At 42.9% G+C, this 25,852-nt stretch overlaps 1 protein-coding gene, 3 long non-coding RNA genes, 2 other non-coding genes and 1 pseudogene across 17 annotated transcripts; 6 read left to right on the top strand and 1 right to left on the bottom strand.

The window, feature by feature from the left end:
* The first annotated feature begins 1,136 nt into the window (after nucleotides 1-1,136).
* Nucleotides 1,137-5,416, top strand: LOC121840338 (cell division control protein 6 homolog). The gene is given in 9 exon segments (XM_042302870.1): nucleotides 1,137-1,258; nucleotides 1,660-1,923; nucleotides 2,130-2,273; nucleotides 2,276-2,328; nucleotides 2,589-2,743; nucleotides 2,950-3,056; nucleotides 3,309-3,549; nucleotides 3,946-4,168; nucleotides 4,920-5,416. Coding segments are annotated over 9 exon segments (1,512 nt in total). The 5' UTR covers nucleotides 1,137-1,164; the 3' UTR covers nucleotides 5,151-5,416.
* LOC121840797 lies at nucleotides 3,612-3,682 on the top strand. The gene has a single exon (XR_006079944.1). It is a non-coding gene; the product is annotated as a small nucleolar RNA SNORD58 (small nucleolar RNA).
* A 188-nt stretch (nucleotides 5,417-5,604) lies between the features above and the next one.
* LOC121840347 lies at nucleotides 5,605-11,327 on the top strand. 7 transcript variants are annotated; one of them, XR_006079528.1, is made up of 10 exons: nucleotides 5,605-6,661; nucleotides 6,914-7,039; nucleotides 7,161-7,240; nucleotides 7,350-7,466; nucleotides 7,594-7,666; nucleotides 7,880-8,102; nucleotides 8,214-8,222; nucleotides 9,162-9,206; nucleotides 9,446-9,492; nucleotides 9,626-11,327. It is a non-coding gene; the product is annotated as an uncharacterized LOC121840347 (long non-coding RNA). The 7 variants fall into 7 exon arrangements; XR_006079527.1 differs by having other exon boundaries at nucleotides 9,446-9,534; XR_006079523.1 differs by having other exon boundaries at nucleotides 7,329-7,466; nucleotides 8,214-8,387; nucleotides 9,446-9,534.
* Nucleotides 11,328-11,784: 457 nt separating this feature from the next.
* Nucleotides 11,785-12,970, bottom strand: LOC121840345. The gene is made up of 4 exons (XR_006079520.1): nucleotides 12,917-12,970; nucleotides 12,528-12,570; nucleotides 12,022-12,177; nucleotides 11,785-11,844 (listed from the first exon to the last, which is right to left on the bottom strand). It is a non-coding gene; the product is annotated as an uncharacterized LOC121840345 (long non-coding RNA).
* A 2,242-nt stretch (nucleotides 12,971-15,212) lies between these two features.
* Nucleotides 15,213-19,797, top strand: LOC121840337 (annotated as a pseudogene).
* Nucleotides 17,995-18,065, top strand: LOC112266243. The gene has a single exon (XR_002955895.1). It is a non-coding gene; the product is annotated as a small nucleolar RNA SNORD58 (small nucleolar RNA).
* Nucleotides 19,798-19,989: 192 nt separating the features above from the next.
* LOC121840349 lies at nucleotides 19,990-25,809 on the top strand. 6 transcript variants are annotated; one of them, XR_006079535.1, is made up of 10 exons: nucleotides 19,992-21,046; nucleotides 21,299-21,424; nucleotides 21,546-21,625; nucleotides 21,735-21,851; nucleotides 21,979-22,050; nucleotides 22,264-22,487; nucleotides 22,599-22,772; nucleotides 23,550-23,594; nucleotides 23,834-23,922; nucleotides 24,014-25,809. It is a non-coding gene; the product is annotated as an uncharacterized LOC121840349 (long non-coding RNA). The 6 variants fall into 6 exon arrangements; XR_006079536.1 differs by having other exon boundaries at nucleotides 19,990-21,046; nucleotides 21,714-21,851; nucleotides 22,599-23,594; XR_006079537.1 differs by having other exon boundaries at nucleotides 19,990-21,046; nucleotides 21,543-21,625; nucleotides 21,714-21,851; nucleotides 22,599-23,594.
* Nucleotides 25,810-25,852: the final 43 nt, after the last annotated feature.

Genomic DNA, 25,852 nt, shown 5'->3' with positions numbered 1-25,852 from the left:
GCCTTGACTATGTACAGACTCAGTGAGCATAGCCTTGCTATTGAGAAAGGCCGCCGTAGGCAGACATGGCTCTCAAGAGAAGACAGGCTATGTGCTCACTGCCCACAAAATGAGGTGGAAACTGAGCTGCACTTCCTAACCTCCTGCCCAATGTATGACCATATTAGAGAGACATATTTCCCTCAGATTACACAGATCCACAAAGAATTCGAAAACAAATCCAATTTTGAAAAACTCCCATATCTACTGGGTGAAATTCCACAGTGTGCCATCACAGCAGCAAGATTTGTGACCTGTTGCCACGAGAAAAGGGCAACCAGTGAAGAACAAACACCATTGTAAATACACCCATATTTATGCTTATTTATTTGATCTTGTGTCCTTTAACCATTTGTACATTGTTAAAACACTATATATTTATAATATGACATTTGTAATGTCTTTACTGTTTTGAAACTTCTGTATGTGTAATGTTTACTGTTAATTTTTGTTGTTTTTCACTTTATATATTCACTTTGTATGTTGTCTACCTCACTTGCTTTGGCAATGTTAACACATGTTTCCCATGCCAATAAAGCCCTTGAATTGAATTGAATTGTTGTCGCCATTGAGTCTGCAGATACAGTAGTTACTGAGAATTCACACCATTGTGATTGATGGCCCTTATCTTTTGTAATGGTGTTTTTTTTGTTGTTGTTTTTTACACAACCGTGCAAAGATAAAGAGTCATGCTTAACAGTAATGACATTAACTTGTGTGGAAAATACTGAAACTAATTTGATCAGGGGAGACCTGATAGCTAGGATGGATGGTAATCATTTGCTATTATGTGGTTTCGTACCTCTAAAGAAATCTACTCATTTCAAATCACTCTTGATCATAAGATAATAGTTTTTTCTTGCAGTCTATCTATTCATGGGTGTTGTCACAATGGCTGACCTTATCTCTTCCCCCTTTAGTCTTTTGAAACACATTTGCACGCTAAGTGCTCACAGCAAAGATGCCCAGCACACGTTCCCAGGCTCAGCCCATCCTCCAGTTCCCCAGATGCAAGTCCTCCAGGGTTGACTTAAAAAGCACCAAGAGCACATCCCAGACAAAGACCCAGTCCCTCTGCTCCGTGGAGTCTCTAAACCGCAGCCCCTTCCAGAGAAGATCCAGCTAATGCCCCGCTCAAGCAGGCCCATGGCACTCAAAGGCATAACTCTGTGCCCAAGGCGGACTCCAAGAAAACCCCTCAGCCCTCGCAAACGCACAGGTATGGGATTGTGTTATTATACACAACTTTGAAAGTGTTTCACTGTCTAAAACTTTGGGTAATTTGTGATTTATTCATTTTTTATATATTCTGTGCAACATTTAAGATGATAAACCACTTTAGGTCATTTGTGGTCTTTACATATTCTGTGCAACATTTTAAACTGCTGAACCACTTTAGGTCATTAGTGATTTTTTACAAATTCTGTGCAACATTTAAGCTGATAAACCACTTTAGGTCATTTGTGATTTTTACATATTCTGTGCAACATTTAAGCAGGTAAACCACCATGCTCGAAACCTAAGTAATTTTTTTCAACTCTTGATGCAAACGTGACATGCTATCCGAAAGACAGACATCTTGTTTCTAACCTAACCATGCGTTTTCTGTGTGTTTCTCAGGAGATGAAAATGGCTGTAACCTCAGTGCCAACCTACTGGGCTCTCCTCCCAAACAGCCCTGTCTTAACCTGGCCTCCCCCCGCAAGCTGGGCTTTGATGAGAACTCCCCTGTTCTATCCCAGAGGAGTCTACTGACCCCCCTGTCACCAAAACGGCAGCGCCTCTCCCACCCCAGGGCCTCCCCCAGCAGACTCCATGAGATCCCCAGTGGGAGCCCATCATGTCCCCGATCAGAGGGCACGGTGGTCGGCCTCTTTGCTGAAAGTAAGACATGTCTTTCTCACGTTCTCTTCCTTTTTTCCTCCCTCACGTTCTCTTCCTCGTAGCTTTTTCTCAAGTGCAAATGAAAAGCGTTCAACTCCAAAGAGATATGTGTGCCTTTATTTGATTTGTTCATTGTTCTAATGTTCACTTCATATAGACTTAAGGCAAACTATGAACCCCTTCTCCCTCTCTCCATCCCTCTCCAGAGTCTAAGTTCCATAGTGTGAAGCAGGCCCTCCACACGGCTGTCCCAGAGCGCCTGCTATCCCGGGAGGCTGAGAGGTCCTCAATCCGCTCCTTCCTGGAGGACAAGACCCTAAAGGCCAGCCCAGCCAGCCTCTACATCTCTGGAGCCCCGGCACTGGCAAGACCGCTTGCCTCAACTGTGTGTTGCAGGAGATGACGGTTAGCATCACTGGTTGCATTAGTCTCCGCTTTGTTAATGATGGGTTAATTGTTAGCATTAGCCTAGCATTGGATCTGTTGCCTTGACAGGATTCAAACACTCATTAGCCTAGTGTTGGCTCTTGAGTGGATCCCAATACCTCTACCATAAGGTGCAGAATCACTTAATTCCACCCCTTGTGTACAGCCCTGAACCCTGTGTAAATTTAACCCCATTGATTTCTGTTACGTGAATTTAACTATTTCCTCTCTTGATCCAGGATGAACTGAAGGAGATTCAGACAGTGGTGATCAACTGTATGGCTCTGCGTAGCTCCCACGCCATCTTCCCCCTGCTGGCAGAGAAACTGGGGGCCTCTGGGGGCCACACTGACACCAAGTTGCAGAAACTGCTGACCAGCACGGGGCCTACTGTGTAAGTATGTAGCTACTGTGCCAAACCATAACCCTGAACTATAATTTAAATCCATGACACTTTCGCAAAGGTAAAAGTAGAGTTTTTCTTTATCCAACAACTCTGAATTTACACCGTTAAAAAACCCACAAATATTTGAGAAAGGAATTGCATTTTGCCGACCGATAATTTTGGTCTATTAACCTTCTTTCTCCTTCTCTCCCCAGTCTTCTAGTCCTGGATGAAATGGACCAGTTGGACAGCAAGAACCAAGATGTTCTCTACACCATCTTTGAGTGGCCGTACCTGCCCAAGTCCCGTCTCTGTCTCATTGGTAAGAACCCCCTAATATACACTGTTAAACAATATACACTGTCTCTGGTATACACATTTTATTGGACGTTACAATTTCTAGTTAATATCTAAGGATTCATCTGAAGATTTCACCCTAAAACTTCATATACACATCTGCCCGTCTCCTATATTTAAATTCCATCCATTCAACTCTCAGCCATTTCCTCATATGGGCTGTCGTTAGGTCTTCCTGTATGCAGGCAGGTGTAATGACGGTGTCGTGCCATTCTAGGTATCGCCAACGCTCTGGACCTGACGGACAGGATCCTCCCCAGGCTCCAGGCCCTGCCTCGTTGTCGGCCCCAGCTGTTACACTTCCCTCCCTACAGCCGCCAGGAGCTCGCCGCCATCGTACAGGACAGACTCCGACATGTGTCCGGAGAGGGGTTACTAGACGCATCGGCCGTGCAGTTTTGTGCCAGGAAGGTGTCTGCTGTGTCGGGAGACGCACGCAAAGTTCTGGATATCTGCCGGTAAGGGAATGAATTGACGAAATATCTTAGATACACTGTATTAATAATAAATAACATGTTGGTTGCAATGATGACTTCTTAGGACACCTTTGGATTGCCCATGAAAAGAAATGTAAGATCAAATATGAGCAACCAAAAATGTGCGTTTTACTACGGCTAGTTATAAGTGGTCTCGGAGAGTTGGTACGGGAAGGGAAAAGGGGGATACCTAGTCAGTTGTACAATTTGAATGCATTGAACTGAAATGTCTTCCGCATTCAACCCAAACCTCTCCGAATCAGGAGCGCTGCCTTCATCGACATCCATGTCTTCGGCGCCCGGGGAACAGTGGGTTAACTGGTTGAAGTTTTGTTTGAGAACAGAAAGTGTCATGAAGCCGGTTCCTCTGTGTTACAGGAGAGCTGTAGAGCTTGTGGAATCTGACGACAGAAAGGCAGCAGCAGAAACGGCGGTGTCTCGTGTGAGCGTGCCCCAGGTGGCCAGGGTGCTGTCGGAGGTGTATGGGGACCGTATGTCCTCGTCAGAGGGAGAGAGCTTCCCCATCCAGCAGAAACTCCTGGTCTGCTGTCTGCTACTGCTTACCCGCAACGGCAAGAACAAAGAGATCCCACTGGGCAAGGTGAGAGATGGGCACTGCATTGGTGCCAACACAGTACTACAAGACAAGTTTGTAAATTGAGAGCAAACATTTTGTTTTTTTGCTGTTGATCATTTTCTAATACACCTTGATATACACCGAGTGTACAAAAGATTAAGAACGCCTGCTCTTTCCATGACAGACTGTCCAGGTGAAAGCTATGATTCCTTATTGATGTCACTTGCTAAATCCACTTCAATTAGTGTAGATGACGGGGAGGAGACAGGTTAAAGAATCAATTTTTTGCCTTACACAATCCATGACTCAATTGTCTGTTTGCCATTGAGGAGGAATAGGCAAGACAAAATATTGAAGTGCTTTTGAACAGGGTATGGTAGTAGGTGCCAGTTGCACCAGTTTGTGTCAAGAACTGCAACGCTGCTGGGTTTTTCACGCTCAGCTGTTTCCTGTGTGTGTCAAGAATGGTCCCACCACCCAAAGAAATAGAACGCATTGTAGTCAACATCTCTGTGGAAAGCTTTCGACACCTTGTAGAGTCCATGCCCTGACGAATTGAGGGGGGAAATGGGGTGAAATATTAGGAAGGTGTTCCTAATGTTTTGTACACTCAGTGTACATGCATCATACAAGTCTAGGTAGCTAGTAAGAATTAAACATAGACGACAGTTACAGACGTTTTCTCTTGCACTGACCTGGTTACCACTGAAAGTCATTGGGTTGCTGAAGGTCAGTACCAATTATTTCTCAAGTCTGACTCTTCTCTATCCCTCAGCTCCACGAGGTGTACAGCCGTCTGTGTGCCAAGAGACGTGTGGGCGGCGTGGGCCAGGGCGAGTGCCTCTCCCTCTGCAGTCTGCTGGAGAGCCGGGGCATCTTTGCCCTGAAAAAAGCCAAGGAGGCTCGCCTCACCAAGGTTTCTCTGAAGATTGAGGAGAGGGATGTGGAGAATGCTCTGAAGGATCGCACCCTGCTGGGCAGTATCCTGACTGCTGGCCTACCATGACCTTTCACCTTTATTTGTGCCTTATTTTGTTTGTTTTGGGATTCCTTTTTTTTCTGGTGGGGTGATGCATATCCAACTATGACCTCCCTTTTCAGAACAATGGGAAATGCAGCAATTTGTTAGATTTTTATTGACAGATTAACATGGACTGGAAACATTTCAAATGGTCAGTCAAACTGACCAGCTGCTTTTAACTTGAGTTTTAATGCTCATTTATTTTTGGGGGGTGAAAACCTTGTGTACATTTATGTTGTAATAAATTAATGTACAAACTTTAAAAAAAATTTTGTTGCTCTTATTTTAATTCAGCAAGAGGTCTACTATTTTTTTGTTAATCATGATGAATCATGAACTTTTGATAATGATAAATCATTAACTTTTTAGGAAATCTAGCCTTAGTCCTTATTAAAAATAAATTAAAGGCCTGCCTGCTATTAATGAGCTTTCCGTGAAATATGCAGTGCACGAAAACGGGTGCAATGACAACAAGTGAAAGTAAAATATTTAAGACAGATAATCCATTGACAACCAAACAGCCGGGGGAAGCAAACAAGAAAGGTAAGTCCTTCAGTAGCTAATTGAATACAGTACCCACAATAATTGCACAGTGCACTTTCAACTGTTGAAGCCGAGGTTTGAGTTTTAATTTGGAAACTGTATCAACACAGATCAAGTCATCCATATTGTGAGTTCAGGTGCAATTTCTGTTTTCTCCTTTGTGGTCCATCTGAATAGCATGCTGTAGTTAAGATACCTACCATCAGGTTGCATTATATAGGAAGTTTTATTTATTATTCTGGATTCACACTTGAGCATGGGTACCTCCAAGACAGCCCAGGCCTATAGCCTGCAAAATGCAATTTCCTGTAACAGAAATTTTTATTTGTAGATTTCTGTCAGAACCAGCAACAGCCTAAATGCCTGTGTTCATGACCACCTGATCAGGATAGCAATACATTTTACTCTATCCCACATGGCAGTCATATTAAATAAAATACTGAACAACGTGTATTTATAAAGATAGTAAACATGATAAATCGCCCGAACTGCGGAAAGCTGTCGTGCGAAGTTAGTGGCGATATCCTTTAACGTGTTCTACACAGTTTGTGACGGGGTGGAAATCCCATTTCAACATGGGTGAAAACTACAAACCGCCTGCTTGCCAACACTCGAAGAACATCTCAACTATAATGTAGTGCAGCTTTTATTATTCTTAGCAGTTTTCATAAGCAATGCCATATGATAAACACGGTTGACTGTATTAGCTTGGATAGTTACAATGCTGATATTAATATGAACGTGATGCATTATAGTAAACCAAGTGGTGAGCTGCCGCAATGTTGTTTTCCAAATGAAAGAGTGGGCCTTTAACTGCCATCCCAATTCTATTCTCTCTACACCGTATGAGCATACTGGCTCTAAAAGGAGTCTCTGGGGAGAAAGCGGAGGTGGGCAGTGCCTACAAAGAAATGTCACTCTGATGGAATTGACATTTACAATGAAGCTGGAAGGTGAGTTGTATGTATGGGACTGACAGATTCCAAACAGCAAATCTATCACAAATATTGATATTAATTGTAGAGCTCAGAAGTGATATTATATTATAAGGCAGAAGTAGCCTGGGTACTAATCTGTTTGTGCCATCATGTCACTCCTTGGCATACAAGGAGTGGCAAGGAATGGCGTAATGGCACAAACAGATTGGAACCCAGGCTAAGGCAGAAGATAATATTGACCGAAGATCTGTCTCTGTTGTGTTGAAGCCAAATCCAGCAGGAGAGACCAGTCTCACCTGTACCCAGCTGTCTGTCCATGCAAACAGACATGTCTATTGATCCTCCGTTCAACTTCATGACAGAAAATATATCTACTGATCAAAAGCCTTTCTGGTTTGTGTTCTCTTGTTCTGCTCATTTGTTTCTAATCAATATTTTGAAGCAAACAGTAAATCACCAACGTCCTGTAGTTTTATGAGTTACATTGAATGTGCTTCTTTACGGGGCCCAGCAGCAGAGACCAGTTCTGTCCACGAACAGTGACCAGTCAATGGGACATCAAGAACACTTCAGGGATGGGAACACTGGGCATGCGTAAGAATTTATCACGGTCCCCTCTTTTATCATCTTTATGTCTCCACATTAAAGCATGGAGTCAGGACTCCCTTATGTTTGACCTTAGGGCTAAGTTTTCTGCTGACAGGATCCAAGAGGAGAGAGCCAATTCTCCTGGACCAAGCTTTGAGTCCTTTAAGAGTGACTGGTCAATGGTTCATCCTAAAACACAATTCGGGTAGGAAGGCATTTCTACTGATCAAAGGTGAGTGCTTTAGATCTTAGAGCTAGACAGACAATTGCTGTATTCCACCATGTGCCAGATACTTTCTGGGGGGATGATGATCATCGATAAGGTAGCACTTGTGATGCGTGTTATGTCATGTATGCAGAGACCTGCAAGAGAGATCGGAGTCAGACATTCCCCGTGGCCGGTCCACGGCAGACATGTCCTCCATATTCAAGGTGAGCTGACTCACGTCTTACAGTTTAAAAGTGAATGGATAGTTTTGTGATATCTTTGTGACCTTTAACCTCTGACTACTGTATGTAGTCTTTAAACCCCACCAGGCTCAATGACCCACCAGGAAATACAAATGATGAAATATGATTACAGCATTAAACTTTCAGATAAATGTTTGTTCTTTACATATTAAGTCCTGTTTTTGCCTATTCCAGTTAGTTGAAGACCAAGTCATCACATTTGTAAAGAGTTAATTGAAGAAGTTCAAGAAGATTCGAGTCCAGATCACCCAGAATGCTCTAACAGTCAGGGGAAGGGTGGTGGTGTATGGTGAAGATGAGAACCAGGAGAGCAGTGCCAGAGAGGGGGCTCTGAAGATCACACTGCACATCCTGAGGAACATGAACCAGAAAGCGCTCACTGACACACTGGAGAACAGTAAGATCTTTAATATGCCCACAAACAGTTGGCTTGATGTACAAAAATGTATTAAAAGTACTATGCCTTTAATAGTATGCTTCAAAGTACATTTGTCCTTGTCATTTTCAGATCTTTTAGGTGAGCTTGCTGTGTGTCAACCTAAACTCAACTTTAACAAAAGGAAGTTTGAATGCGTGTTTGAAGGAATGGCTACACAAGGAAACCCAACACTTCTCAATCAGATCTACACCGAGCTCTACATTCACAGAGGGTGGAAGTGGAGAGGGCAATAATGAACATGAGGTGAGACAGATTGAGACAGCATCCAGGAGATCAGCAACACAAGAGACACCGTTCAAAATGCAATGACATCTTTGAACCCTTACCTGAGCAAGACAAACCAACAGAACTGTCCTGACAAAGGGAGTTGCTGGCATTGGCAGAAGTTAATTCTGGACTGGGCTGAAGGAAAAGCCAATCAAGATATCCAGTTGATATTTTCACTTCCTTTTCAAGAGCTGATTTAAAAAAAAATGGAAATAAAAGTCCGCAATCTCAGACTTCAACAACTATAATGTGCTGTTTGTATTTGATGGTCTGGTGTGATGTTTCAAAGTCAACCTCAGTGGAAGTGCTGCTGACAAACCTCATTCAGGGAATCTGCTTCCCTATGCTCACATCTGGATAACCTCCCGACCAGCAGCTGCTAGTCACTTTGAATTTGTATACCTGAGTTTTTCTCAGTGTACATTGTGGATCCTCCAGTATGGCAGAGTGCAGCTTCACCCCGGAGTCTCCTGGGTGATTGTAGCTCAGGTCCAGCTTTCTCACATGAAGGTTTGGACGGCAGCACTTCAGCTGGAGAAGCACAGCCTTCCTTTGCGACTCCACAGACGGACAAACTGCAAATAATATGAATTTTACACTAAGTTGTTGTTTGGAAGTAGGCTAGAGTGTGATCCGCCTCGATCCACATAGAGTGAAAATCTAGTAACAAACTGTTTGATGCTTAAAATGTGAGTTTACTTTAGTAATTTTAATATCATAAACTGATTTTACTAACCTGAATGTCTGCAGTTTAGACCCTCCAGTCCAGCAGAGCAGCTTCACTCCTGAATTCTGGTATGCAATATGTATATGATCATAATTGATTGTTGCCCGGCCTTTGTTGTACTGTATGGGAAGACCTCAATTGAATAATCCTCTCGTCTCGTTCTCAAAGCCCATTGGATGAGAAAGCCAGAAGTTTCTCCCCTCTGACCTCCTCAAATGGGTTTTGAGGAGATGAAGACGCAAGCATTATGCAATTGAGATCTTCCCTATGTGTTTCTCAACCACTGTCTTGTGTTCTGCTTTTACAGTGTGAACCATGATGCAGAACGCTGGATAAAATCTGGCCTAAGAAAATGTGACTTAATTTCTCTTGAAAGCTACAAACACAAATGATTCAGTGAGAATACTTGAAAATGTTTATTTGTTGGATAGAAAGATTAAAAGGACAGTAATGAAACAAAATACTAATAATCGTGTCCTTCCATTAGATGCCTGTGAGCCAACACTGGACGCAAACACGGCACACAGAAAACTCTGTCAGAGGGGAACATGGGGGAGAGAAGAGCAGCCGTATCCTGATCACCCAGAGAGATGTGAGGGCTGTTGGCAGGTGCTGTGTAAAGAGGGTCTGAATAGGCGCAGTTATTGGGAGTCGGATCGAAGAGGAAATGGGAGTGACAGAGAAACATCGGCAGAAGTGGAGTTTGACTGTTGGCTTCGACGTAATGACAATTCCTGGAGTTTGCGATGCTCTGACAACAGTTGCGTCGCCTTCCATAATGCTAGGAGTATTGCTTTACCTGCTCCCTCGTCTTATTCGAACAGAGGAGTGTATCTGGACTGGCTGGCACTCTGTCCTTCTACAGTGTCTCCTCTGGTACACTGACCCATCTGCATACATTCTACTCCACATTTTCTAACCCTCTTTACCCAGGGTTTAGGGTTGGGAATGATGAGTGTGCCCGTGTCAGGTAGAGCAGCCTCCAATTTGAAACTCAGGCCAGAATTCCATCTAGTTGATTTTGGCATTGCGGTGTTAGAAGTACGTTCACGTTGCAGTGCAACGTGTTCGCTCCAGACTTGATACTCGATTTAGAAATCAGTAATCCCATACTACCTGGTTTTAGTGGAAGCCCTGGTAGGATGTTGAGTTACCCACCCTCCCTTCTATTTTTATCTTGATAATTCATTGCAGTCACGCAGATTTTAAATCTGTGACACACTGCTGTGCAAATCAAACACAATTTCAGTGACCTTAAATAAAATGGCATTTATTTATTTTTCTACTCTGCTTTACCTACAGCAAACAACATTTTTGGTTTTGTTGAATTTAGCATCCTGAGTGAGAGAATTTGTATGTTTTATCTGGAATAAAAATCTAAGATGTGCCCAGATCACAGCCTTAAACACCACTTGTAATTTAGGAAATATGTGTTGAACATTAATGTAGGCTAATTGAGTTATAAATCACATACTATAGCCAGATCTCCAGGCCATTGAACTTCTGTTACCTGGTCTCAGAGCCACAAACCATTTTATGTAGTGAAAGTGTCTGGATGAAAAATGCTGTTGAGGAGAATGTGACCATTTTGGCTGAGAGACCACTGAAAATGTTATCCCGCTAGATAGTGATGCGATAAATACATGTAAGTAACTACTACCGTCCCAAGAGGAGTGGCGGTTCTGACATCAGCAGCACTAGCTATTATGCATCCTCATCGGATAAAGAGTACTTCCCCCAAATTTGGGTAGGAAAATGTACTTTACTTGCCTATATACTATACAGAGCGACAAAAAAACAAAACAAAAAAAACAGTATGGCATTGCCCCAGATATTCTGTATTTCACACTCAATATTCCTACAGTAAAATCATAATCAATACTCAGTCTGCCTGTACTTTAATATATTCTTTATTTTCTTAAACAAAATTGAAGTAAAAACCTTTATGTAGAAAGACAAATTCCCTGTCAGTAGCGTTCCACCTAAGGTTCTTGATTTAGGGCCTCCAGTAGACTCCCGTCTATTGGGTTGTTCTCTTCTACTGTGTGAGTCAACGTAAGAATATTACACCACAGAGTCAGTACCATCTCTAACTCCTACTAGCTCATGAATTAACTCACTAACTTGTGAATTAACTCATGCAGACTTTCGAGAAACACAGTGGGAAGAATGTTAACAGCAAATAGTGTTAAAAGAAAGTTTAAAACAGCAGTGTCCATTACAAAGGCTGAAGAAAGCAAACATGTGAGCAGGTGAGCTGTATAGTACACATCGTTGTCCAGTCACCTCTGGCAGTGTTTTCAACTACTATTGAAATCGGGGGAAAAAAAAGAAAAAAGGAATCTACATGATTATCGTCACAAAATAAAATCTCTTTGGCATAGATTACCCACCCGAAAAGCACACACAACCTTAAAACGTACTTGACTAAAAACCTGTGCATCATCATCATTCTTAGAAAACAGAAGGTAAGCCCTGTTAGATTCTGAGCCCCACAGTCAGTGATAATTGCATATACTACATCGAGGTGAGCAGAGACAGATTGACATCACTCCATTTGAAGATTCTCTGTGATTTCTCCTCTTCTTCTGCTCCCCCCCGCTTCTCTCCTCTTCTGCTCCCCCGCTTCTCTCCTCTTCTGCTCCCCCGCTTCTCTCCTCTTCTTCTGCTGCTGCTCCCCCCCCCCATCTCTCATCCCTTCAGTGCCTGTCGAGAGAACAGCATCTTTATTAAAAGGGGTCCAACTGGTTGACTTGGTGTGTGACTTGTTTTTATAATAATAGGTGTAATGTAACTAATGGCTGCTCTGTCTTCGTGTGTCTGCGCCGCTTGACCATAAGAGCATGGGTACATTTGTCTGTATTATTGGGTGTATGCACTAACCGTTGTCCTAGTAGCGCTCAGCATATCCCGGTTGCCTCATGTCGTAGGTCATGCCGCCGCCACCGCTTTGGTATTCAACATCGGACATCCCCATCTCTCCATCCATGGGCATGTCACCAGGGTAGTCTCCATATTGGTGGTAGCCTGCGTCCAGCTCTGAAACACACACACACACACTCAGATCAACACTTTGCAAAATATTTACATTTCTGGAGATGATACCCTTATATTTAATTCATAAAACAATGGGGGGGGGGGCTCACTTTTAACATGGTTTAAGTTAACTGTTGAAGTAATATAGAACAATTGCTTTTTCTCTCCTTGTCAATACAGTATAATCATGTCAGATATTCAAATATAGCAAAGCAATACATTGACTAACATTAACTTTACACAGAAACCGCCCATTGGAACAGTGACTAACTAGCACATTAACCCACTGGCACACCTGCCCCATGTGTCAGTCAGTCAGTATGGGCACCTTTCCGCCAGAGTGAGTTACTCACCGTCTGCTGCATAGCCGGACTCCATGGGGACAGCATTGTGGGCCTGGGGAGGGGTCACGAGAGGTGTAAGGTCAAAATGAAGTCAGCGAGTTGCCCATACATGGTCGACAGAAACCGTGTCACACTGTCTTCTTAAACTGCATCGTCTACCTACCTTTCTCTTAATACAAATATTACACGTTTGCCATTTTACAGAAACTAAAAACTTCACATGTAAGAACCTACGAAAATGTAATACATGCATTTATCAATGTTAAATTACCGATCGAAGCAAAGTCTTTCTCCAGTTTCATCGGAATTGAGAGAAGCTGCAATTCGTTATTAGATCCTGCAGTGGCTCCCTCCTCGCCATAGATGACACTAGAGGCCTCGAGCATAGGTACACTCACCATTTCCCAGGCGGCGGGGTCATGCTTGAACAGAGAGTGCGTGAGCTCAATCCACAAAAGTGGAGACAAATTTGACCCCAATAACTACCGTGGAATATGTGTCAACAGTAACCTTGGGAAAATCCTCTGCATTATCATTAACAGCAGACTCGTACACTTCCTCAATGAAAACAATGTACTGAGCAAATGTCAAATTGGCTTTTTACCAAATTACCGTACAACAGACCATGTATTCACCCTGCACACCCTAATTGACAACCAAACAAACCAAAACAAAGGCAAAGTCTTCTCATGCTTTGTTGATTTCAAAAAGCCTTCGACTCAATCTGGCATGAGGGTCTGCTATACAAACTGATGGAAAGTGGTGTTGGGGGTAAAACATACGACATTATAAAATCCATGTACACAAACAAGTGTGCGGTTAAAATTGGCAAAAACACACATTTCTTCACACAGGGTCGTGGGGTTAGACAGGGATGCAGCTTAAGCCCCACCCTCTTCAACATATATATCAACGAATTGGCGCGGGCACTAGAAGAGTCTGCAGCACCCGGCCTCCCCTGCTAGAATCCGAAGTCAAATGTCTGCTGTTTGCTGATGATCTGGTGCTTCTGTCACCAACCAAGGAGGGCCTACAGCAGCACCTAGATCTTATGCACAGATTCTGTCAGACCTGGGCCCTGACAGTAAATCTCAGTAAGACCAAAATAATGGTGTTCCAAAAAGGTCCAGTCACCAGGACCACAAATACAAATTCCATCTAGACACTGTTGTCCTAGAGCACACAAAAACTATACATACCTTGGCCTAAACATCAGCACCACAGGTAACTTCCACAAAGCTGTGAACGATCTGAGAGACAAGGCAAGAAGGGCATTCTATGCCATCAAAAGAAACATACATTTCAACATACCAATTAGGATTTGGCTAAAAATACTTGAATCAGTCATAGAGCCCATTGCCCTTTATGGTTGTGAGGTCTGGGGTCCGCTCACCAACCAAGACTTCACAAAATGGGACAAACACCAAATTGAGACTCTGCACGTAGAATTCTGCAAAAATATCCTCCGTGTACAACGTAGAACACCAAATAATGCATGCAGAGCAGAATTAGGCCGATACCCACTTATTATCAAAATCCAGAAAAGAGCTGTTAAATTCTACAACCACCTAAAAGGAAGCGATTCACAAACCTTCCATAACAAAGCCATCACCTACAGAGAGATGAACCTGGAGAAGAGTCCCCTAAGCAAGCTGGTCCTGGGGCTCTGTTCACAAACACAAACACACACTACAGAGCCCCAGGACAGCAGCACAATTAGACCCAACCAAATCATGAGAAAACAAAAAGATAACTACTTGACACATTGGAAAGAATTAACAAAAAAACAGAGCAAACTAGAATGCTATTTGGCCCTACACAGAGAGTACACAGCGGCAGAATACCTGACCACTGTGACTGACCCAAAATTAAGGAAAGCCTTGACTATGTACAGACTCAGTGAGCATAGCCTTGCTATTGAGAAAGGCCGCCGTAGGCAGACATGGCTCTCAAGAGAAGACAGGCTATGTGCTCACTGCCCACAAAATGAGGTGGAAACTGAGCTGCACTTCCTAACCTCCTGCCCAATGTATGACCATATTAGAGAGACATATTTCCCTCAGATTACACAGATCCACAAAGAATTCGAAAACAAATCCAATTTTGAAAAACTCCCATATCTACTGGGTGAAATTCCACAGTGTGCCATCACAGCAGCAAGATTTGTGACCTGTTGCCACGAGAAAAGGGCAACCAGTGAAGAACAAACACCATTGTAAATACACCCATATTTATGCTTATTTATTTGATCTTGTGTCCTTTAACCATTTGTACATTGTTAAAACACTATATATTTATAATATGACATTTGTAATGTCTTTACTGTTTTGAAACTTCTGTATGTGTAATGTTTACTGTTAATTTTTGTTGTTTTTCACTTTATATATTCACTTTGTATGTTGTCTACCTCACTTGCTTTGGCAATGTTAACACATGTTTCCCATGCCAATAAAGCCCTTGAATTGAATTGAATTGTTGTCGCCATTGAGTCTGCAGATACAGTAGTTACTGAGAATTCACACCATTGTGATTGATGGCCCTTATCTTTTGTAATGGTGTTTTTTTTGGTTGTTGTTTTTTACACAACCGTGCAAAGATAAAGAGTCATGCTTAACAGTAATGACATTAACTTGTGTGGAAAATACTGAAACTAATTTGATCAGGGGGAGACCTGATAGCTAGGATGGATGGTAATCATTTGCTATTATGTGGTTTCGTACCTCTAAAGAAATCTACTCATTTCAAATCACTCTTGATCATAAGATAATAGTTTTTTCTTGCAGTCTATCTATTCATGGGTGTTGTCACAATGGCTGACCTTATCTCTTCCCCCTTTAGTCTTTTGAAACACATTTGCACGCTAAGTGCTCACAGCAAAGATGCCCAGCACACGTTCCCAGGCTCAGCCCATCCTCCAGTTCCCCAGATGCAAGTCCTCCAGGGTTGACTTAAAAAGCACCAAGAGCACATCCCAGACAAAGACCCAGTCCCTCTGCTCTGTGGAGTCTCCTAAACCGCAGCCCCTTCCAGAGAAGATCCAGCTAATGCCCCGCTCAAGCAGGCCCATGGCACTCAAAGGCATAACTCTGTGCCCAAGGCGGACTCCAAGAAAACCCCTCAGCCCTCGCAAACGCACAGGTATGGGATTGTGTTATTATACACAACTTTGAAAGTGTTTCACTGTCTAAAACTTTGGGTAATTTGTGATTTATTCATTTTTTATATATTCTGTGCAACATTTAAGATGATAAACCACTTTAGGTCATTTGTGGTCTTTACATATTCTGTGCAACATTTTAAACTGCTGAACCACTTTAGGTCATTAGTGATTTTTTACAAATTCTGTGCAACATTTAAGCTGATAAACCACTTTAGGTCATTTGTGATTTTTACATATTCTGTGCAACATTTAAGCAGGTAAACCACCATGCTCGAAACCTAAGTAATTTTTTCAACTCTTGATGCAAACGTGACATGCTATCCGAAAGACAGACATCTTGTTTCTAACCTAACCATGCGTTTTCTGTGTGTTTCTCAGGAGATGAAAATGGCTGTAACCTCAGTGCCAACCTACTGGGCTCTCCTCCCAAACAGCCCTGTCTTAACCTGGCCTCCCCCCGCAAGCTGGGCTTTGATGAGAACTCCCCTGTTCTATCCCAGAGGAGTCTACTGACCCCCCTGTCACCAAAACGGCAGCGCCTCTCCCACCCCAGGGCCTCCCCCAGCAGACTCCATGAGATCCCCAGTGGGAGCCCATCATGTCCCCGATCAGAGGGCACGGTGGTCGGCCTCTTTGCTGAAAGTAAGACATGTCTTTCTCACGTTCTCTTCCTTTTTTCCTCCCTCACGTTCTCTTCCTCGTAGCTTTTTCTCAAGTGCAAATGAAAAGCGTTCAACTCCAAAGAGATATGTGTGCCTTTATTTGATTTGTTCATTGTTCTAATGTTCACTTCATATAGACTTAAGGCAAACTATGAACCCCTTCTCCCTCTCTCCATCCCTCTCCAGAGTCTAAGTTCCATAGTGTGAAGCAGGCCCTCCACACGGCTGTCCCAGAGCGCCTGCTATCCCGGGAGGCTGAGAGGTCCTCAATCCGCTCCTTCCTGGAGGACAAGACCCTAAAGGCCAGCCCAGCCAGCCTCTACATCTCTGGAGCCCCCGGCACTGGCAAGACCGCTTGCCTCAACTGTGTGTTGCAGGAGATGACGGTTAGCATCACTGGTTGCATTAGTCTCCGCTTTGTTAATGATGGGTTAATTGTTAGCATTAGCCTAGCATTGGATCTGTTGCCTTGACAGGATTCAAACACTCATTAGCCTAGTGTTGGCTCTTGAGTGGATCCCAATACCTCTACCATAAGGTGCAGAATCACTTAATTCCACCCCTTGTGTACAGCCCTGAACCCTGTGTAAATTTAACCCCATTGATTTCTGTTACGTGAATTTAACTATTTCCTCTCTTGATCCAGGATGAACTGAAGGAGATTCAGACAGTGGTGATCAACTGTATGGCTCTGCGTAGCTCCCACGCCATCTTCCCCCTGCTGGCAGAGAAACTGGGGGCCTCTGGGGGCCACACTGACACCAAGTTGCAGAAACTGCTGACCAGCACGGGGCCTACTGTGTAAGTATGTAGCTACTGTGCCAAACCATAACCCTGAACTATAATTTAAATTTAAATTTAAGTAGAGTTTTTCTTTATCCAACAACTCTGAATTTACACCGTTAAAAAACCCACAAATATTTGAGAAAGGAATTGCATTTTGCCGACCGATAATTTTGGTCTATTAACCTTCTTTCTCCTTCTCTCCCCAGTCTTCTAGTCCTGGATGAAATGGACCAGTTGGACAGCAAGAACCAAGATGTTCTCTACACCATCTTTGAGTGGCCGTACCTGCCCAAGTCCCGTCTCTGTCTCATTGGTAAGAACCCCCTAATATACACTGTTAAACAATATACACTGTCTCTGGTATACACATTTTATTGGACGTTACAATTTCTAGTTAATATCTAAGGATTCATCTGAAGATTTCACCCTAAAACTTCATATACACATCTGCCCGTCTCCTATATTTAAATTCCATCCATTCAACTCTCAGCCATTTCCTCATATGGGCTGTCGTTAGGTCTTCCTGTATGCAGGCAGGTGTAATGACGGTGTCGTGCCATTCTAGGTATCGCCAACGCTCTGGACCTGACGGACAGGATCCTCCCCAGGCTCCAGGCCCTGCCTCGTTGTCGGCCCCAGCTGTTACACTTCCCTCCCTACAGCCGCCAGGAGCTCGCCGCCATCGTACAGGACAGACTCCGACATGTGTCCGGAGAGGGGTTACTAGACGCATCGGCCGTGCAGTTTTGTGCCAGGAAGGTGTCTGCTGTGTCGGGAGACGCACGCAAAGTTCTGGATATCTGCCGGTAAGGGAATGAATTGACGAAATATCTTAGATACACTGTATTAATAATAAATAACATGTTGGTTGCAATGATGACTTCTTAGGACACCTTTGGATTGCCCATGAAAAGAAATGTAAGATCAAATATGAGCAACCAAAAATGTGCGTTTTACTACGGCTAGTTATAAGTGGTCTCGGAGAGTTGGTACGGGAAGGGAAAAGGGGGATACCTAGTCAGTTGTACAATTTGAATGCATTGAACTGAAATGTCTTCCGCATTCAACCCAAACCTCTCCGAATCAGGAGCGCTGCCTTCATCGACATCCATGTCTTCGGCGCCCGGGGAACAGTGGGTTAACTGGTTGAAGTTTTGTTTGAGAACAGAAAGTGTCATGAAGCCGGTTCCTCTGTGTTACAGGAGAGCTGTAGAGCTTGTGGAATCTGACGACAGAAAGGCAGCAGCAGAAACGGCGGTGTCTCGTGTGAGCGTGCCCCAGGTGGCCAGGGTGCTGTCGGAGGTGTATGGGGACCGTATGTCCTCGTCAGAGGGAGAGAGCTTCCCATCCAGCAGAAACTCCTGGTCTGCTGTCTGCTACTGCTTACCCGCAACGGCAAGAACAAAGAGATCCCACTGGGCAAGGTGAGAGATGGGCACTGCATTGGTGCCAACACAGTACTACAAGACAAGTTTGTAAATTGAGAGCAAACATTTTGTTTTTTTGCTGTTGATCATTTTCTAATACACCTTGATATACACCGAGTGTACAAAAGATTAAGAACGCCTGCTCTTTCCATGACAGACTGTCCAGGTGAAAGCTATGATTCCTTATTGATGTCACTTGCTAAATCCACTTCAATTAGTGTAGATGACGGGAGGAGACAGGTTAAAGAATCAATTTTTTTGCCTTACACAATCCATGACTCAATTGTCTGTTTGCCATTGAGGAGGAATAGGCAAGACAAAATATTGAAGTGCTTTTGAACAGGGTATGGTAGTAGGTGCCAGTTGCACCAGTTTGTGTCAAGAACTGCAACGCTGCTGGGTTTTTCACGCTCAGCTGTTTCCTGTGTGTGTCAAGAATGGTCCCACCACCCAAAGAAATAGAACGCATTGTAGTCAACATCTCTGTGGAAAGCTTTCGACACCTTGTAGAGTCCATGCCCTGACGAATTGAGGGGGAAATGGGGTGAAATATTAGGAAGGTGTTCCTAATGTTTTGTACACTCAGTGTACATGCATCATACAAGTCTAGGTAGCTAGTAAGAATTAAACATAGACGACAGTTACAGACGTTTTCTCTTGCACTGACCTGGTTACCACTGAAAGTCATTGGGTTGCTGAAGGTCAGTACCAATTATTTCTCAAGTCTGACTCTTCTCTATCCCTCAGCTCCACGAGGTGTACAGCCGTCTGTGTGCCAAGAGACGTGTGGGCGGCGTGGGCCAGGGCGAGTGCCTCTCCCTCTGCAGTCTGCTGGAGAGCCGGGGCATCTTTGCCCTGAAAAAGCCAAGGAGGCTCGCCTCACCAAGGTTTCTCTGAAGATTGAGGAGAGGGATGTGGAGAATGCTCTGAAGGATCGCACCCTGCTGGGCAGTATCCTGACTGCTGGCCTACCATGACCTTTCACCTTTATTTGTGCCTTATTTTGTTTGTTTTGGGATTCCTTTTTTTTCTGGTGGGGTGATGCATATCCAACTATGACCTCCCTTTTCAGAACAATGGGAAATGCAGCAATTTGTTAGATTTTTATTGACAGATTAACATGGACTGGAAACATTTCAAATGGTCAGTCAAACTGACCAGCTGCTTTTAACTTGAGTTTTAATGCTCATTTATTTTTGGGGGGTGAAAACCTTGTGTACATTTATGTTGTAATAAATTAATGTACAAACTTTAAAAAAAAAATTTTTGTTGCTCTTATTTTAATTCAGCAAGAGGTCTACTATTTTTTTTTGTTAATCATGATGAATCATGAACTTTTGATAATGATAAATCATTAACTTTTTAGGAAATCTAGCCTTAGTCCTTATTAAAAATAAATTAAAGGCCTGCCTGCTATTAATGAGCTTTCCGTGAAATATGCAGTGCACGAAAACGGGTGCAATGACAACAAGTGAAAGTAAAATATTTAAGACAGATAATCCATTGACAACCAAACAGCCGGGGGAAGCAAACAAGAAAGGTAAGTCCTTCAGTAGCTAATTGAATACAGTACCCACAATAATTGCACAGTGCACTTTCAACTGTTGAAGCCGAGGTTTGAGTTTTAATTTGGAAACTGTATCAACACAGATCAAGTCATCCATATTGTGAGTTCAGGTGCAATTTCTGTTTTCTCCTTTGTGGTCCATCTGAATAGCATGCTGTAGTTAAGATACCTACCATCAGGTTGCATTATATAGGAAGTTTTATTTATTATTCTGGATTCACACTTGAGCATGGGTACCTCCAAGACAGCCCAGGCCTATAGCCTGCAAAATGCAATTTCCTGTAACAGAAATTTTTATTTGTAGATTTCTGTCAGAACCAGCAACAGCCTAAATGCCTGTGTTCATGACCACCTGATCAGGATAGCAATACATTTTACTCTATCCCACATGGCAGTCATATTAAATAAAATACTGAACAACGTGTATTTATAAAGATAGTAAACATGATAAATCGCCCGAACTGCGGAAAGCTGTCGTGCGAAGTTAGTGGCGATATCCTTTAACGTGTTCTACACAGTTTGTGACGGGGTGGAAATCCCATTTCAACATGGGTGAAAACTACAAACCGCCTGCTTGCCAACACTCGAAGAACATCTCAACTATAATGTAGTGCAGCTTTTATTATTCTTAGCAGTTTTCATAAGCAATGCCATATGATAAACACGGTTGACTGTATTAGCTTGGATAGTTACAATGCTGATATTAATATGAACGTGATGCATTATAGTAAACCAAGTGGTGAGCTGCCGCAATGTTGTTTTCCAAATGAAAGAGTGGGCCTTTAACTGCCATCCCAATTCTATTCTCTCTACACCGTATGAGCATACTGGCTCTAAAAGGAGTCTCTGGGGAGAAAGCGGAGGTGGGCAGTGCCTACAAAGAAATGTCACTCTGATGGAATTGACATTTACAATGAAGCTGGAAGGTGAGTTGTATGTATGGGACTGACAGATTCCAAACAGCAAATCTATCACAAATATTGATATTAATTGTAGAGCTCAGAAGTGATATTATATTATAAGGCAGAAGTAGCCTGGGTACTAATCTGTTTGTGCCATCATGTCACTCCTTGGCATACAAGGAGTGGCAAGGAATGGCGTAATGGCACAAACAGATTGGAACCCAGGCTAAGGCAGAAGATAATATTGACCGAAGATCTGTCTCTGTTGTGTTGAAGCCAAATCCAGCAGGAGAGACCAGTCTCACCTGTACCCAGCTGTCTGTCCATGCAAACAGACATGTCTATTGATCCTCCGTTCAACTTCATGACAGAAAATATATCTACTGATCAAAAGCCTTTCTGGTTTGTGTTCTCTTGTTCTGCTCATTTGTTTCTAATCAATATTTTGAAGCAAACAGTAAATCACCAACGTCCTGTAGTTTTATGAGTTACATTGAATGTGCTTCTTTACGGGGCCCAGCAGCAGAGACCAGTTCTGTCCACGAACAGTGACCAGTCAATGGGACATCAAGAACACTTCAGGGATGGGAACACTGGGCATGCGTAAGAATTTATCACGGTCCCCTCTTTTATCATCTTTATGTCTCCACATTAAAGCATGGAGTCAGGACTCCCTTATGTTTGACCTTAGGGCTAAGTTTTCTGCTGACAGGATCCAAGAGGAGAGAGCCAATTCTCCTGGACCAAGCTTTGAGTCCTTTAAGAGTGACTGGTCAATGGTTCATCCTAAAACACAATTCGGGTAGGAAGGCATTTCTACTGATCAAAGGTGAGTGCTTTAGATCTTAGAGCTAGACAGACAATTGCTGTATTCCACCATGTGCCAGATACTTTCTGGGGGGATGATGATCATCGATAAGGTAGCACTTGTGATGCGTGTTATGTCATGTATGCAGAGACCTGCAAGAGAGATCGGAGTCAGACATTCCCGTGGCCGGTCCACGGCAGACATGTCCTCCATATTCAAGGTGAGCTGACTCACGTCTTACAGTTTAAAAGTGAATGGATAGTTTTGTGATATCTTTGTGACCTTTAACCTCTGACTACTGTATGTAGTCTTTAAACCCCACCAGGCTCAATGACCCACCAGGAAATACAAATGATGAAATATGATTACAGCATTAAACTTTCAGATAAATGTTTGTTCTTTACATATTAAGTCCTGTTTTTGCCTATTCCAGTTAGTTGAAGACCAAGTCATCACATTTGTAAAGAGTTAATTGAAGAAGTTCAAGAAGATTCGGAGTCCAGATCACCCAGAATGCTCTAACAGTCAGGGGAAGGGTGGTGGTGTATGGTGAAGATGAGAACCAGGAGAGCAGTGCCAGAGAGGGGGCTCTGAAGATCACACTGCACATCCTGAGGAACATGAACCAGAAAGCGCTCACTGACACACTGGAGAACAGTAAGATCTTTAATATGCCCACAAACAGTTGGCTTGATGTACAAAAATGTATTAAAAGTACTATGCCTTTAATAGTATGCTTCAAAGTACATTTGTCCTTGTCATTTTCAGATCTTTTAGGTGAGCTTGCTGTGTGTCAACCTAAACTCAACTTTAACAAAAGGAAGTTTGAATGCGTGTTTGAAGGAATGGCTACACAAGGAAACCCAACACTTCTCAATCAGATCTACACCGAGCTCTACATTCACAGAGGGTGGAAGTGGAGAGGGCAATAATGAACATGAGGTGAGACAGATTGAGACAGCATCCAGGAGATCAGCAACACAAGAGACACCGTTCAAAATGCAATGACATCTTTGAACCCTTACCTGAGCAAGACAAACCAACAGAACTGTCCTGACAAAGGGAGTTGCTGGCATTGGCAGAAGTTAATTCTGGACTGGGCTGAAGGAAAAGCCAATCAAGATATCCAGTTGATATTTTCACTTCCTTTTCAAGAGCTGATTTAAAAAAAAAAATGGAAATAAAAGTCCGCAATCTCAGACTTCAACAACTATAATGTGCTGTTTGTATTTGATGGTCTGGTGTGATGTTTCAAAGTCAACCTCAGTGGAAGTGCTGCTGACAAACCTCATTCAGGGGAATCTGCTTCCCTATGCTCACATCTGGATAACCTCCCGACCAGCAGCTGCTAGTCACTTTGAATTTGTATACCTGAGTTTTTCTCAGTGTACATTGTGGATCCTCCAGTATGGCAGAGTGCAGCTTCACCCCGGAGTCTCCTGGGTGATTGTAGCTCAGGTCCAGCTTTCTCACATGAAGGTTTGGACGGCAGCACTTCAGCTGGAGAAGCACAGCCTTCCTTTGCGACTCCACAGACGGACAAACTGCAAATAATATGAATTTTACACTAAGTTGTTGTTTGGAAGTAGGCTAGAGTGTGATCCGCCTCGATCCACATAGAGTGAAAATCTAGTAACAAACTGTTTGATGCTTAAAATGTGAGTTTACTTTAGTAATTTTAATATCATAAACTGATTTTACTAACCTGAATGTCTGCAGTTTAGACCCTCCAGTCCAGCAGAGCAGCTTCACTCCTGAATTCTGGTATGCAATATGTATATGATCATAATTGATTGTTGCCCGGCCTTTGTTGTACTGTATGGGAAGACCTCAATTGAATAATCCTCTCGTCTCGTTCTCAAAGCCCATTGGATGAGAAAGCCAGAAGTTTCTCCCCTCTGACCTCCTCAAATGGGTTTTGAGGAGATGAAGACGCAAGCATTATGCAATTGAGATCTTCCCTATGTGTTTCTCAACCACTGTCTTGTGTTCTGCTTTTACAGTGTGAACCATGATGCAGAACGCTGGATAAAATCTGGCCTAAGAAAATGTGACTTAATTTCTCTTGAAAGCTACAAACACAAATGATTCAGTGAGAATACTTGAAAATGTTTATTTGTTGGATAGAAAGATTAAAAGGACAGTAATGAAACAAAATACTAATAATCGTGTCCTTCCATTAGATGCCTGTGAGCCAACACTGGACGCAAACACGGCACACAGAAAACTCTGTCAGAGGGGAACATGGGGGAGAGAAGAGCAGCCGTATCCTGATCACCCAGAGAGATGTGAGGGCTGTTGGCAGGTGCTGTGTAAAGAGGGTCTGAATAGGCGCAGTTATTGGGAGTCGGATCGAAGAGGAAATGGGAGTGACAGAGAAACATCGGCAGAAGTGGAGTTTGACTGTTGGCTTCGACGTAATGACAAGTCCTGGAGTTTGCGATGCTCTGACAACAGTTGCGTCGCCTTCCATAATGCTAGGAGTATTGCTTTACCTGCTCCCTCGTCTTATTCGAACAGAGGAGTGTATCTGGACTGGCTGGCACTCTGTCCTTCTACAGTGTCTCCTCTGGTACACTGACCCATCTGCATACATTCTACTCCACATTTTCTAACCCTCTTTACCCAGGGTTTAGGGTTGGGAATGATGAGTGTGCCCGTGTCAGGTAGAGCAGCCTCCAATTTGAAACTCAGGCCAGAATTCCATCTAGTTGATTTTGGCATTGCGGTGTTAGAAGTACGTTCACGTTGCAGTGCAACGTGTTCGCTCCAGACTTGATACTCGATTTAGAAATCAGTAATCCCATACTACCTGGTTTTAGTGGAAGCCCTGGTAGGATGTTGAGTTACCCACCCTCCCTTCTATTTTTATCTTGATAATTCATTGCAGTCACGCAGATTTTAAATCTGTGACACACTGCTGTGCAAATCAAACACAATTTCAGTGACCTTAAATAAAATGGCATTTATTTATTTTTCTACTCTGCTTTACCTACAGCAAACAACATTTTTGGTTTTGTTGAATTTAGCATCCTGAGTGAGAGAATTTGTATGTTTTATCTGGAATAAAAATCTAAGATGTGCCCAGATCACAGCCTTAAACACCACTTGTAATTTAGGAAATATGTGTTGAACATTAATGTAGGCTAATTGAGTTATAAATCACATACTATAGCCAGATCTCCAGGCCATTGAACTTCTGTTACCTGGTCTCAGAGCCACAAACCATTTTATGTAGTGAAAGTGTCTGGATGAAAAATGCTGTTGAGGAGAATGTGACCATTTTGGCTGAGAGACCACTGAAAATGTTATCCCGCTAGATAGTGATGCGATAAATACATGTAAGTAACTACTACCGTCCCAAGAGGAGTGGCGGTTCTGACATCAGCAGCACTAGCTATTATGCATCCTCATCGGATAAAGAGTACTTCCCCCAAATTTGGGTAGGAAAAATGTACTTTACTTGCCTATATACTATACAGAGCAAAAAAAAAACAGTATGGCATTGCCCCAGATATTCTGTATTTCACACTCAATATTCCTACAGTAAAATCATAATCAATACTCAGTCTGCCTGTACTTTAATATATTCTTTATTTTCTTAAACAAAATTGAAGTAAAAACCTTTATGTAGAAAGACAAATTCCCTGTCAGTAGCGTTCCACCTAAGGTTCTTGATTTAGGGCCTCCAGTAGACTCCCGTCTATTGGGTTGTTCTCTTCTACTGTGTGAGTCAACGTAAGAATATTACACCACAGAGTCAGTACCATCTCTAACTCCCTACTAGCTCATGAATTAACTCATGCAGACTTTCGAGAAACACAGTGGGAAGAATGTTAACAGCAAATAGTGTTAAAAGAAAGTTTAAAACAGCAGTGTCCATTACAAAGGCTGAAGAAAGCAAACATGTGAGCTGTATAGTACACATCGTTGTCCAGTCACCTCTGGCAGTGTTTTCAACTACTATTGAAATCGGGGGGAAAAAAAGAAAAAAGGAATCTACATGATTATCGTCACAAAAT

Source organism: Oncorhynchus tshawytscha, linkage group LG02 (assembly GCF_018296145.1).
Source record: "Oncorhynchus tshawytscha isolate Ot180627B linkage group LG02, Otsh_v2.0, whole genome shotgun sequence".
NCBI classification, from domain to species: domain Eukaryota; kingdom Metazoa; phylum Chordata; class Actinopteri; order Salmoniformes; family Salmonidae; genus Oncorhynchus; species Oncorhynchus tshawytscha.
Note: the sequence above shows the minus strand (reverse complement) of the source record. Positions and strands in the feature narration are given on the sequence as shown.